The 14,137-nt window shown below is 40.5% G+C and overlaps 1 protein-coding gene across 2 annotated transcripts in view; it reads right to left on the bottom strand.

The window, feature by feature from the left end:
* Window positions 1-634: 634 nt before the first annotated feature.
* Window positions 635-14,137, bottom strand: part of TMOD2 (tropomodulin 2) — a 75,888-nt gene continuing 62,385 nt past the window's right edge. For both annotated transcript variants that reach the window (XM_059181553.1, XM_059181551.1), the window contains 2 exons: window positions 10,390-10,534; window positions 635-8,492 (listed from right to left, as the gene is read on the bottom strand). In XM_059181553.1, the coding sequence (XP_059037536.1) occupies window positions 8,458-8,492; window positions 10,390-10,534 (180 nt within the window). In that variant the 3' untranslated portion in view covers window positions 635-8,457. The remainder of the gene's footprint in view (window positions 8,493-10,389; window positions 10,535-14,137) is intronic.

Here is a 14,137-nt window from a genome sequence, read left to right as displayed (position 1 = left end):
AAATGAGATTTGAGCTAGGCAAGTTGGACTTCAAAGTGCATATTTGAAATTCCTATTCATTAAAGGCCCACAGCCTGAAGGAGTCCTTTAAACAAAATAATTACTGTACTTGTGCACAAGAAGGTGTGGAACAGCAAAAAAAGAAGTTACACATAGGCCCTCTGTGTTTTTTCTTGGACCTTTCCAACAGTCTAAGTGACAAAGAGGGTAGAGTTCAGCAGGAGGACAGGAAAAAAAGGCTTTCCTTTTTTTCCAGGGCAAATCTTTATAACTTTGCTATTTTTAGTGTTCTAGGCTACCAATCCCAGCATAGCTTTTTAAAAACCCACACAAACCCTAAATCCAAAGTTAACATAAGAAAATCAAGGTAAAACAATGAACCCATTGGGATTATCTATATTCCTGCTCCCATTTATTCTAACAATTTTTAACTGTTTAGCCAAGTGTGTGCATATTTTAGTATGGGTTTTTTCCCTCTCTGGCTACTTCTCATTGTCCATACTTCTTATCTTCTTCATAATAAGGACACTTTATAGTCCTTTCTGAAAATGTACTCGTCTAATATGAGAACACAGTGCCAACTATTCATTTTAAAGAGAAAACCTGTCTAAACATTAGCCAGATTAAATCAGTCTTTACTTTCATTTTAAAAGGAAAGTTTATTAATTCCTAATGTTCTGTAAATTTTCACTTGGAAACTTCATTCCAGACATAAATGAATACATCATATCTTTGAAAGCAGAAAGATCTTGATGAATTAAAACAGTATACATTTACCTTACCATTAGGTCTGGCTGGTTAATTCCAAAGGGTCAAACATTGCACCTGTTTGTTCCATTGGGATTCTTATTAATTATCCCAGTAAGAGGATGTCATACTTCATACATTTTGCTTTATCACACACTTATTTCCCACAATGTCCACTTTCACATTTAAAAGGCAAATTAGTTTTTAATCCCCTAATGAATAAATGTCTACCTTTGATTGAAAAGTTTCAAAATGAAAAGTGAAACTATATGAATTTTTCAATAACTGCCTAGCCAAATAAATGTCGCCAACATAAGTTTAAACAGTTTACAAAGTATTATTTCCTTTGTTCTCTTCAAAACAACACAGGTACACATAAGGTCACACATTACAGGCATCCAACTGGTAAGATATTACGATTAGTGGCATGCAAGTATTTTACATTTTTAAATGCAATGAAAAATGCTGCTTGTTTTCCTTGAGTAGATGAAACAGAATTAAGATAAATGTTTAATTAAAATATCATATAATTCCATGAATATTGTGGGTTTTTTAAAAAACCAAAATGACAGAGATAAGAATTTTAGGTCAGAATAATTTCATTCTTAACTAAAGATTGTCACTGGCAATGTTTGGTACTAAAAATTTCCTTAAAAAGCATATTTTCTATTCATCTCATTCCACCATATGGCCAATTCCTATCTATTTGGATTTAGATTATCCATGGGAAATTTTAAAACCTGGGCCAGCTTGCCTCAATTGCACAGTGTATTTCCGATTGGTTTCTCCGTGTTGTCAATATGTGCTCAGAAGCGCACACTCATACACACACACACACTTTAAGCAAAAGCCTGTGAAAAACCCGCTGTGTTTACTGCACTCAGTTTCCTTCTTTGCATTTCCTCTTCTCCGCCAATTTTGAGGAGAAAATATTGTGTATTTTAAAATCTCCTTTCAGAGAAGGCTGCTCCCCCAGCACTATCCTGAAGACAGTAAAAGCCGCTAAAGAGGAACAGACAACTGTCTGTGGAATGTTCAGACCTCTTCTTCTGGCTAAGAAACCTTTTGAAGAGAGATGGAACTGCAGTGGAGGCATTATTCACGCATGCTCAGAGGCAATGGAAACTTCAGAATCACAGGGTTATTGTAAAGCTTGGGAGCTGGGAGGATCTTAGAGAGCATCTAATCCACTCACTTTCATTTTACAGATGAAATAAAGATGAGAGAGATGGAGAGTCTTGCCCAAAGTCACACACAGCCGGCATCTGAGTCAGCACTGTTTTCCAAATATCATGTGATGACCAATGGAGCATCATTCTTGTGGGGCAGGAGGGCAGTTCAACCCAAGCAACATTTATGAAGCACCTGATATATACAAAGCACCTCACTAGATGCTACTGGAGACACAAAGCTTGATGAGATGGTCCCTGCCTCCACGTGCTTATGAAAGCCCCGTGATACCATGTTTCAGTATTTTTCTAAGCACAGAAATACTGACTAGGGCAAAGGTTGCTGGTGATAACAAGGCAGTTGCTGCCCGGGACAGCTGATCTCACAGGTGACACTTTCTCCCCTTCGCTATCAGGACTTGAGCCTGTCAAGGAGCTGCTAGGGCCTTAAAGATAATCTTCTCTTCTAGGTCTCCTGTCCACACCTCAAGTCATAGATTAGCCCCGTGGTGTCAGAGCCTGGCAGGAGAGCAGCATTGCCCCAGACTCTCCCCTCAATTCTTAATCACTATTTGTTCCCCCAAGTGTCCAGCCTTAGACTCACTGCAAGGGTCCTTACCACGTCCAGGTACTGTCAAGATAACCCAGGGGAAATGCTCTACCACACACATCACTGGTATATAACACCCACCCGTCAACTACCTCTCCTGTCTCTGTGTTAAAAATGAAATAATTCCAGTCCCCTATGTCATCTCCATGCTGTGGTTGCTCATACTCAATGCTCAGAAGGAAAAAAAACCAAAACAAAACAGATTTAAGAAGCAGTGGAAAACATTAGTGAATAGATGATGAAAATGATCTCTAACTTCTGTATAGCCCTTTCCAGTATAGTGTTTTCATCCCATTATCTGATTATTTTCTCACCACAAATCTGTGAGGTAGTTAGTGAAGATATTATTCCCATTATAATATAGCTGAAGAATCTTAGGCTTGAGAGACTAAGTGGCTTGCCACAAGGTCACCCAGCTAAGAAAGTGTGGAGCCAAGTGTCCAGGTGTCTTGACTCCAAATCCAGTGCTCTTCCCCCTATGTAGACTATAATTGTCAGGCAATTGAATGAATTGCCCATGATCATATACCTGCTAAGTGTTGGTGATGGGATTGGGAGTCAGCCTCTGAGTCTGTTAGTATGGTGCCCTTCCACCATACCAACTAACAGAGCCGGTGTGCTCAAAATGACTACCATGGAAGATGTCAGAGGAAAATCCAGTCTCCTTCATCCTCTCCCAAGTCAATGATGCATCACAAAACTGGGATGACTTCTGCTAAGTGTATGGCCTTCCTAGAACAGTACCCAGAGCCAGGTAACAACTTTAAACTTTGAAGCACTTTCTCCACCCATCTCCTGGATGTTTAATCATTACTGTTATGGGCAGATAGGAAGGCGGTGAGCTGAGCAGAACTTACTTCTCCCCTTAAGCAAATGGAGACCTTCAATTTCCATCTTCCTCCCCACCTCACCCAGCCCCTCCACTTAATAACTTCTGAACCACAAAACAAAATTTGATCTAATCTAGAGTTGGGGGCAAGAAAACGATAAATCCATCTTGAGGTTCTGGGTACTCTTCTTTCTCAAGCTTGTTCTTGGAGGACCCAACCCTGTGACTTTCATCCAGAGGGCTCAGCCTGGTGCTGCCAAGCATTCTCACACCTTGTGTCCCAATCCTTGCATATGTCCCAATCCTTGAGCTCTGAGGGGGGTCTGGTAAATGGCAGGGATATTTGAAGTGAGGAGCAGTAAGGGGAACCTGGTACTGGAAGGCAGAGCTAAAACATTTCTCTTTTGTTCTCTGCTCATTAAAATGAAAACCGCTATTATTGCATAATTAGTGGAAGAGAGGAAGGAAGCTTCAGGATCACGATTTAAAATCTGACACTAGAAACATTTCCAACTCAGTAGAGGGAACATACCACAGAATGTAGTTATTTGTAACTTACTGCTCCCTGCCCACTTCCACCGATGCTATCAAAACTTGAACTAAAAAGATGGTATCCACTTTGCAAAAAGGCACTCTACCCCCAAGACCCAGAAATACATCTCAAATTGTATTAATCCAGAATTCTTACACTTTCTCAGTCTGCTTTACACTGCCTGGGAGAGGGCTAAGTACATCATTATCTCTGAAAAAAGGAAGTATCTACAAACTCTTATGTAAATTTAAATGCCTCTCCCACATTGAAAGCATGCTGAAGCTTCACACTGGTTTCAAGTTTGAGTGTCTGAAATGTTCTCATGGTAGTTTTTCAGAGCACACTGGTTTCCCTCATGCTGGTGCCCTGCCAGGGGCCACCTTTCTGTCTGGAAGAGAAGCAGTTGTTTTTTTGGTCTGCTGTACCAAGCTTCCCTTAGGGAAATTGTTCTGAGGAGTATAGGCATTGGGATGTTTTCTGAGTTTTTAAATGGAGATGGGCTTTTATCGTAAGATGAACTGGTGTTCTAAGATGGGTGAGCTGCGCGTGCCCCTCCAGGCTAGCGATTCTCTAACTTAGGCTCGCAGCAGCTCCAAGAGGTTAAGGGAAGAGGGACTGGGAGATAGCATCTCCCATCAATGTGGCGTCCAGCTTTAGCCAAATACCACTTACAGTATTTGGTGATCTTTATGTAAAAAATATTTATATACAATCTACCCTACCACGATGAAAGGAAGGGGCGTAATAATCACGTTGATGAAAATGAACGTGTTTGTACTTACAAACTTTAGGCATATGAAGAGTTTGGTGCTAGAACAATAAAATGATTTCTAGGCTTCTAATAATTATTCCCTAAGAGTTATCTTCTATACATGCTGTGAAATTTGGTGCTTGGTGACCTAAGCTGCCAACTCCAGGCGGTGATCTGCACTGAACCTGGGCCTGCAGCAGTGCTAAAAAGGACAAGGGCAATGGAGCTGGGGAGAGCACATCTCCCTTCAATCAGTGGTCCAGATGTAGCCACATACCTCATTAGATAATTAGGTATTTGGCCACACACACACACACACACACTCATGCACACACACACACACATTTATTTACATTATGCCCTTCCAAGAGGAAAGGAAAGGATGTAATTGTGTTAATGAGGATAAAATAGCTTCCATTACATGCTTCGGGCAGATGGGGAGTTGTAGTGTTGGACTAATTATACGATCTCTAGACTTCCAAAATTCTCTCCTAAAGAGTTGTCCTCCACATATGCTCGGATGGGTGCCAGTGATAGGAGCCCGCATATCCTAATGAATGATCTGACACTAGCATGGGCCTGTATAAGCCCCAAAGGGGAAGAGAGGTGGTCTGGGGAGAGACTGTCTCCCTTCAATCAGTTGTCCAGATGTTGCCAAATACCTCAAAACACAGTATTTGGCAAAAATGCATACATATAAAAATATTTTATATACCTTATGCACCACTATGATGGATGGTAATGGGGTAATCATGTGTAGGATTATGAAAAAGCTTCTACTTACACACTTTGGGCAAATGGGAGAAATGAAGTCCTGGGCTAATTCAATGATTTACAGGGTCCCCAAAATGTAAGTTTATCTTCCAATATTTAATATGTGAATACTTACGGAAATGTCACCTTTCAAGCTACTTTAAAAACACAATCAATGAAAAGATAAACTGATTAGTAATAAATATTTGATTTTATAAACTCTATTACCTGTGACCCAATTATTTCACTAGCTAAAAGCAGGGCTAAGTTTTGCTAATAGCCCACTATTTTGCTTTAATACTATCAACAACCACAGCATGGTCACCATCAAATTATGACTTTTTTTTCTTACTTTCTGCCAGAGTTTGTCAGGAACTGCTTTAGCCCCAGTCCTGAGGGCTGCAGGGAACACTCTGTAGGACACAGGGCTTTGTAGAGGTGAAGGCAAGAAAGAGAATGAAAGAGAAAAGAAAGGAAAAAGTCTTCCTTGAAGGGCATGTCAGGGACTTGGCACTTAATGTATCTGCAACAAATCTAAAGGGACAGGAGAAAGACACTTAAGAGAAAGGTACTTCCCTATAGCAACATGGTAACCGAAACGTGTACACAAAAAAGGAACTGTGTATATTCTACCCTGTGGTGTGCTGATGAATGTTTATCAACCAGCAACCTAGGGGGGCAAACATTTGATTTGTAACATTTGCTAATTTTCATAGTAAAAGTACTCCCATCATGGCCAAGTTCGAACCACCAACAAGAAGCCCTAAACTTCTGAGTTGGGAAGAGATTCACAACAGCACATCATTAGACAATATTTCTGTCACACAGACACAATATAGATCTGAAGAATCTCAAGAGTAAAGAAAACTAAAAGATAGTTTTGAGTATTACTTTTGTTTTAAAAATAAACTAATTTCAAGTGCATGCTATTTAGTTTTTAATAATGGCTGTATTTAATGAGTTTGCAAAAATTCTTGAAAATTTAATACTTGAGGGGTGCCTGGGTGGCTCATTTTTAGGCGTCTGCCTTTGGCTCGGGTCGTGGTCCTAGGGTCTTGGGGTTGAGCCCTGCCTGGGGCTCCCTGCTCCCTGGCTGGAGGCCTGCTTCTCCCTCTCCCACTCCCCCTATGTGTGTTCCCTCTCTCACTGTGTCTCTGTCAAACAGGTGAATAAAATCTTTAAAAAAAGAAAGAAAGAAAATTTAATACTTGGTAAGCCTGTATGAGTTGGCTCCAATATACCACACCTATATGAGTAATAGGGAAGGAAAAATCAAATTGAAAACCACCAAAAGGTATTTACTATGTCTTTTAAAGAGAGAGATACAGTCAAAAGCTAATTAAGGGATTTGAGGACTCAAAATCTACCAACATCTGCTGATATCTCTGCTCAATATCTCTGCTCATTATTCCCTCAAAAAAATGTAAAATATTGTCAAGAAAATGAGATGTCTCAAAGGATTTTAGAGATGTGAGTTCTTACAAATCAGGTAAAACAGCCAATGTCATGAAGGCTCTCCCTCCTAGCCAGATTCCCTACGTTTTACAAGCTAACTGGAATAATACACTCATTGTTTTCTCATTAGCTTGTCTTACTACTATCGAGCAACTCAGGAATGCTCAGTCACCGAACACATTTGGACTTGGGCCCAGCCATCTTCTTCTGAGTCAGCACTCTCTTTAGCTCCAGGTAGAGGGAGGTCGCCTTTACAAGGCTCAGGATTTCAGACAAAAGGGAAAAGAGAAAGAGTTGGAAGGAAGCCCAGGAGAAGAGAGCAGAAGGGAAAGAGGGCGAGGTGCCCAAGGCAGGGTCCGAGTGCCACCAACGACAGCCTCAGGCACCGTCTGCCATCAGAGGCCTGGGAGCTTGAGCCAAAGGCTGAAGTCCCGAGTTTCCTTAGTTGAGCATCATACTGTTGCAATGCTAGATGAGAAGCTACTGCACACAACCACACAATCATCTCAGCTGTACATTCACAGTCTTCGTCCTTGAGATGTGGAGAAGCGATCATTCCCATTTTAACCCCTGATGTCTGCAAACGTCTGGATAGAGCATGCCGTACGGATAAATGTCTGTATACATAACGGGAACACTCACATTTCATTCTGTGATCTCGTCACACTAAAGGTAAAGCAATAAATGCTTTTAAATTAGCCAAAATGACTCAGTCATATGTATCAGACGATTCTGACTAAGGTGCAATTATTTTTGTTTTATTGAGGAATGTACTGTTTTAAAAGCCGCCCTGTTTCTAAAATTTAAAAATTTCCCATCACGTCTGGAAAAGTTTAAAACAGCTTTGTAAAAAGTTATCTATTAGAGTAATGTTAAAGATCGAATTTGTGTTGAATCATCAATAAAAGTAGGTGTGCTGATTAATTTTGCTGCCTGTAAGTCTGCCTTAAAGACCGTTCATGGGTTACTATTTCAGACTTATTTGCTGATGTTGTATTAAAAGTATCATAATGCTGCCTTGCTTTCAGGAAGATGATTCCACTGATCTTCAAATAGTGGGGCATGTGCATTTAGTGATTTTTCTGGAACTAGGGGAGAACTTGTGCCAAGCTGGTCACATTTTCTCATCCAGTGAAAGATTGGCAATACTAACTTCTTATGTGTTCAGAAGAGTACTTCTGATGTATTTAGCCTAACTCAAAGCTATGCATGTAAACAGAGATAGGCCTCTATCGTAATCACAGTTACAAATACACATATATACTAAACTCCTTTCAGTGATTAAAAAAAAAAATTCACATAAGAAAGCCAGACAACCCAATATGAAAGTGGTGAAGTAATTTTCAATTGCTGTTACCCACTAGGGTCTGCTGAGGTCCACTGGTGCGAGTGGCCAGAGGTGCCCGTGAGCAAATGAGACAACTGTATATATTAAAAAATCCAAGATAAATAAGTAGTGCTAAAAAAGAACAACAATTACATGATTAGCTGGGTGGTTAACGGAAATGCACAACCTTGGGTAAAATGGTCCTGACGGGGAAGGAGATGAGTTTTTGCTTGCTTCTTTTTCAATGGCCACCATGGTACAACTCTGCCTTCTCTTGTAGAAGTTTACCTTCGGTCTCCTTCAACTCGCTTTTTACGAACTAGGTGAGAAATAAAGACAGGAAAAAGAAAAGGTAAATTGAAGGAATGGTCCTTAAATTCCAGACCAACAACATTAATCACACTAACAGCAATCCCACCTGTTTAAGGATATGGTTTTCTTAAATTTCAATACTCAATTACCCACTACATGATATAAATGGAAATTACTCCATTACCTAGTGTCTTGTGGAATTCACATTTTAAATAAAGTCATGTCTGATATTTGGGAACTTGAGTGTTAGAAATTTCTACGGAGTAGCACGTCCAGAATAGACCCATGAAACAGTGAATTGCTGAGTATTTCCATGGTCACTCATCCACAGCACAGCTCAGCCTCTGTGTGATCTGACCTCCAGCTGCCTTTAACTCCCCAGGACGACACATTTATAATCTATGAATGCTGCTTACGGCCTGACAACCAGGAGGAGCTGCAAACAATGTTCCAAGTTTCTAAACCCATTTTATATAAAACCCCCCAAGCTTCCAAGGAAGGGATGATTTAGATGGCAGGCAAACTCAGAAATCAGGGTTCCCCAATGGCCCATTTCCAGGTTCTGCAACCCATGTCCCCCTTTCACCTCTCTACCTGCAGGCCTATCTGGTGGGTCAGAAGAGGGTTACTGTAACCTTCCTCGATTTCGCAGAAAAGGTGCCCTGGCTGTGGTCCTGCTCTAACTCTCCACTTTAAATAGCCCAGCCGGAAGGAAAATGAGACAAAAGCTATTGCCCACCACTGCCACTCCTGGGCTCATGATCGTTTTTCCATTTACTTCCAGCCTCTTCTTTTGCCTGTTTCTTTTTGGTCCCCATGTTGTTCAGCTGTGGACTCCCTGCCATTCTCCTAGTTGTCTTCTGACTGCTGTCTCTATCCTTCCCCAAAGCCCTGTTTGTGGGGCTGCCCCCTTCGCCTCATCCTCCACATCCCCACGGGAAGAACTGCCATATGCCTGGCCAGCCTCTAGAGGCCACACAACCTACCTCGCCTGGGGCTCAGCGTCTTGGGTGAGGATGTCTGGGCAGGGAGATGTGCATTTATCTTTACCTGCCCCTTCTGGTTCCAGCTCCTGGTTTCTGTCTGGTCTACAACCCAAATCCTCCCTGTGGCCAGAACACTTCTTGGTAGAACACTGTGCCCAGTTCTCTCGTTCAAGGTCTAACATCTGTCCCTGAACCTCAAACTGTGGACAGAGTTCTGCTATTGGCTGGCTGCTTGCCAAGTGACTGTCTACTCCTGAATGTCCTTTTGCCATGCTGCTTCAGGTGACTGAGCTGTGCCCAGAACAAGCCTTCCCAGTCTGTCCCAGTCTTCTGTGCTGCGGTTGACCAGGATATGCCCCCTTCTCATCCTAACAGAAGAAATGTCAAGGATCCTCAGCAAAGAGTAAGGAGCAGGAAAAATTAATGAGGGGCTACCTGAAAAAGCTACTTCTAAGTTTAACCTTTATAACATAGCTCCACTAGTTTATTTCACGTGGACATCACCAAAGTATCAGACATAACTGTATTTAAACCCAAGTGCAAGAGCAGAGTCAGGGGTCAAACATAATTGAACTGGGAATCTCCATGTCACTGTATCCATCGTCTGGTGCAGATAACAACATAGGGTAAATAGGTGTAAGAAAGGAGAACCAAATACATAAAGAAAACCAACCAACAATCAAAGGCTGTCTGGAAAAAAAAAGAACAAACAGTTCTTCTTGAGAGAATGTTACAATAAAACGGAAACACTGTGAAATTGATGAGAATTCCTACGGTAACGTAACAATGTGCCTTTGATCCAGGGCTGACACGAAAGGCCAGTGGAATGAGATCTGTGAGATACCGTATCTGCAGTGGAGAAATCAACCGTCATCCTGCTCTTCTAATTGCTAACAGCACACAATAGGGCTGCATTACCTAAGTCATTATTCTTTGTGATGGCGGCTGCCACCCTCGTTCGAGGCCCTTGCTTGGTAAACTGATATCCAAACTTGAGGATCCTTGAATTCTCCTCAAGCATCTGGGCAATTTCCATCTCCACAGCTGTTCCCAACTGCTGCCTCTGGTCACAGGTGTGGAACAGACACAGGACGATCAGGAAGAAAGAGGAAACAGTTACTTGCATGGGAGAGATGCGTAGCTACTTGCTGGACAAAAAGGGAAAGGGTCAAAAGTCTCACATGGAAAGGAATAAAGTCACTGGAGATATTTTCTCCCATACAGTCACTTGAGACCTGCTCCTTGTCTGGAAGCAAAATCCAACAGACAGCCAAATCTGCTGGAATGCTGAACTGAAAAGACTAAGCAAATTATTTATGAAGGAAAAAAATGATTCCACATGTAAAATTAAAGCAAAACTAAATATTCTGTGTTTCCAATTTACCCCAGTTTCTACAGTTTATAAACAAAGGGGTTTTTTTTGTTTGTTTGTTTTTTTAAACAAAGGGTGTTTTTAAGTAGTTGAAACTGTCTTACAGCAATCAATCCAATTACTAAAATTTCTATTCTGGAATCCACTTCCAAAAATAATTAAAGGTCATCAACCAGCTGGCCATTCTTTCTCACCAGCGTCTCAGTGGGAGTTCCCAAAGAAACTTCATTGTGGTTTGAACCATAGCCACTGGAATTAACAAACACTGAAGGGGTTATTGGGCTGTAGATAAATCCCCAAGTTTTTTAAGTTGGTGAAAAGAGGCTTCTTGGTTGGTTTGGGGTTTTTTTTTTTTTTTTTTTGGAAGTTGAGATATAGAAGAAAAAAATAATTAGAATTAAAAAGAAAACCCAGGGGCATACAAATAAAGGAATTTAAAATCAAAATTTAACAAAAATTAAAATTCAAAAAAATTTCCATAACATATTTATTAAAAATTTTTAAATTAAAAAATATAGGCTTACTTAGAAAAAGCATACAAGAAGTGTATAAAATACAAAAGCTCCCTTCCCCCAGTATTTCCACCCCCCATAGAAAAAGCCAGTTTGGCATGTAGTATGTAGTTTTTTTTTTTTTTTTTTTTTTTTTTTTTTTTTAAAGATTTTATTTATTTATTTGTCAGAGAGAGAGAGAGTGAGAGCGAGCACAGGCAGACAGAGTGGAAGGCAGAGGCAGAGGGAGAAGCAGGCTCCCTGCGGAGCAAGGAGCCCGATGTGGGACTCGATCCCAGGACGCTGGGATCATGACCTGAGCCGAAGGCAGCTGCTTAACCAACTGAGCCACCCAGGCGTCCCATGTAGTATGTAGTTTTTAAAGACATTTTCTATGCATTCATATATCTGCCTAATATGTACATGTATGCTTTTTCATATAAATGGATTATATGAGCATTGTGTTCTGAAACATATTTTTATTTTCCCATTTCTACTTGCCATTTCTACTATTCCAAACAATGCTGCAGTGAATTTCCCTTGCACATGTAGTATATCCTAGGACATTTCTGCAAGTGTGCCTGTAAGGCAAATTAGGGCTGGGCCCAAGAGTAAACATGTTTCAAATTTTGATACTCACTTACCCTCAAAAGTATGACAGTTTTTTACTCCTACTTACAGTGTTTCAGATTTACTATTTTCCCTATGCTGTCCAACACGGGATATTATCAATCTTTTCCCCCTCTGTCAATCTAACAGGTGAAGATTTATATTTCACTTGTATTTATTTAATTGCCTTAATTTGCATTTCTCAAATTACGAATAAAAACAATTACTTTTCTTATGCATCTGTATGTCTCTTTTTAAAAATACCAATCTTGGGCTCCTGGTGGCTTAGTGGACTAAGCTTCTGCCTTTGGCTCAGGTCATGATCTCAGGGTCCTGGAATCGAGTCCCGTATGGGGCTCTCTGCTCAGTGGGGAGCCTGCTTCCCCCTCTCTCTCTGCCTGCCTCTCTGCCTACTTGTGATCTCCATCTGTCAAATAAATAAATAAATAAGAAAATACCAATCTCTGTCATTTGTGTATTTTTTTTTTATCAGCCTGTGGTTCCTTTTTTCTTATTAATTTGTAAGTTTCTTATATATTAGGAAATTACCCTTCTGTCAAATGTGTTGTTAAGTTTGTCTTTTGACTTTCTTTTTGATTCTTTTTTCATTTCATATGGCTAAATTTGTATCAATCTCCTAGATTTTATATCATGTTTAGGCTCTTCTGATCTCTTCTATCAGAAAACCTTCTGATTTCTTCCATTTTATGATTCCATATATTTTCATATTTAAATCTTCATTTCATCTGGAATGAATTTAAGTGTAAGAGTCAAGATACAGCCCTAGCTTAATCTTGTTTCAAAATGCTAATGAAATTGTCCCACTATCTTCTACTTTATCCTTTCCTCACAGGAACCTTTGCTACAAAATTCTCAGGTGTACTTGGATGTGTTTCTGGAATCCATTGTTCTGCCAAGTCTATTTCTGTGCCAGGATCCTGCAGTTAAAAATTTTTTTTTTTTAAGATTTTATTTACTTATTTGACAGACAGAGATCACAAGTAGGCAGAGAGAGAGGAGGAAGCAGGCTCCCTGCTGAGCAGAGAGCCCAATGCGGGCTCCATCCCAGGACCCTGGGATCAAGACCTGAGCCGAAGGCAGAGGTTTTAACCCACTGAGCCACCCAGGCACCCCAGGATCCTGAAGTTTTGGTTGTTTGTTATATTTTTATTATATTTTAAAATATACCTTTTAAATTTGGAAAATTTAAGTATTTAGTAGATGAAGGAGAAAAGTTTAGGGAAAAACTTTTGTGTTCTAGGTGAGTCCAAAGGTTTAATTCTTTGCTCCTTTTCTTTCTTTTCACCCAGCAACCTGTCAAACCAGTCTCTCCCCCAAGAAATTAACAAAATGTGGTATTTCCAGTCAGACAATAACAACTCTGGGTATCCAGTTTAGAGCTTAGCATTCCAGGCTAATAGGAGGGAGAGGCAGCAAAAAAGGGATCCTGACCTCACAGTTCCATGAACAACTTTAGCTTACAACACGCTTTAGAATAGTGGGCTGGGCTAAGGATTGAGACCTGAGCTACAGTTGGGGCCCCCTTAGCTATACCCTATGCCCCTGAATTGAGCCAAGTAGTGCTGTCCAAGGGCAGAAGGAGCTCATGCTGGATATGGCTGATGGGGAGGGATGACATAAAAGTCCCTTTACTACCCCTCACAATTCTCACACCTTCAGAGTCTTGTGCTTGGGTAACATGCAGGATGGGTTTGCTGCTGGCTATATAAGGGATGTAGGAGCTGCAGAAAAGCATACTGGGGAGGGGCTGAGAAATGGAGGGGAGAAAGTAATGTAACATAGGGCATCTTTCTTTCTCAGCCTGAGTCTTTTTATTTGAGGTCTTTTGTGTTATATAAACCCAGGTCAACAAATGGAGGTCTAAATTTCTTATAATTTGTTTGTTTCCTCTTTATAAGTCACTAAGTACAAAGGAGAAAGGGAAATAAAAGTTTAAGCATACATTTCTTCTGTTTTTTTTTTTTCAAATGACCTTTTTTGTTTACTCAAATTTATTTAGCAGTTACCCATCTGTTTCATTAATATGTGTCACTGATTGTTCCTCTCACATGGGGCATCTGATTAAATCATTACCTATTTTCCTGGAGCGTAGCCACCGCAGCCTGCCCCAGTGACAGGTTCTCAGTAGGCCATCATTTCGGTGCAGCTGCCCACTCCAAAGTATGCTAAATTG

This window comes from Mustela lutreola, chromosome 7, assembly GCF_030435805.1.
Source record: "Mustela lutreola isolate mMusLut2 chromosome 7, mMusLut2.pri, whole genome shotgun sequence".
NCBI classification, from domain to species: Eukaryota; Metazoa; Chordata; class Mammalia; order Carnivora; family Mustelidae; genus Mustela; species Mustela lutreola.
Note: the sequence above shows the minus strand (reverse complement) of the source record. Positions and strands in the feature narration are given on the sequence as shown.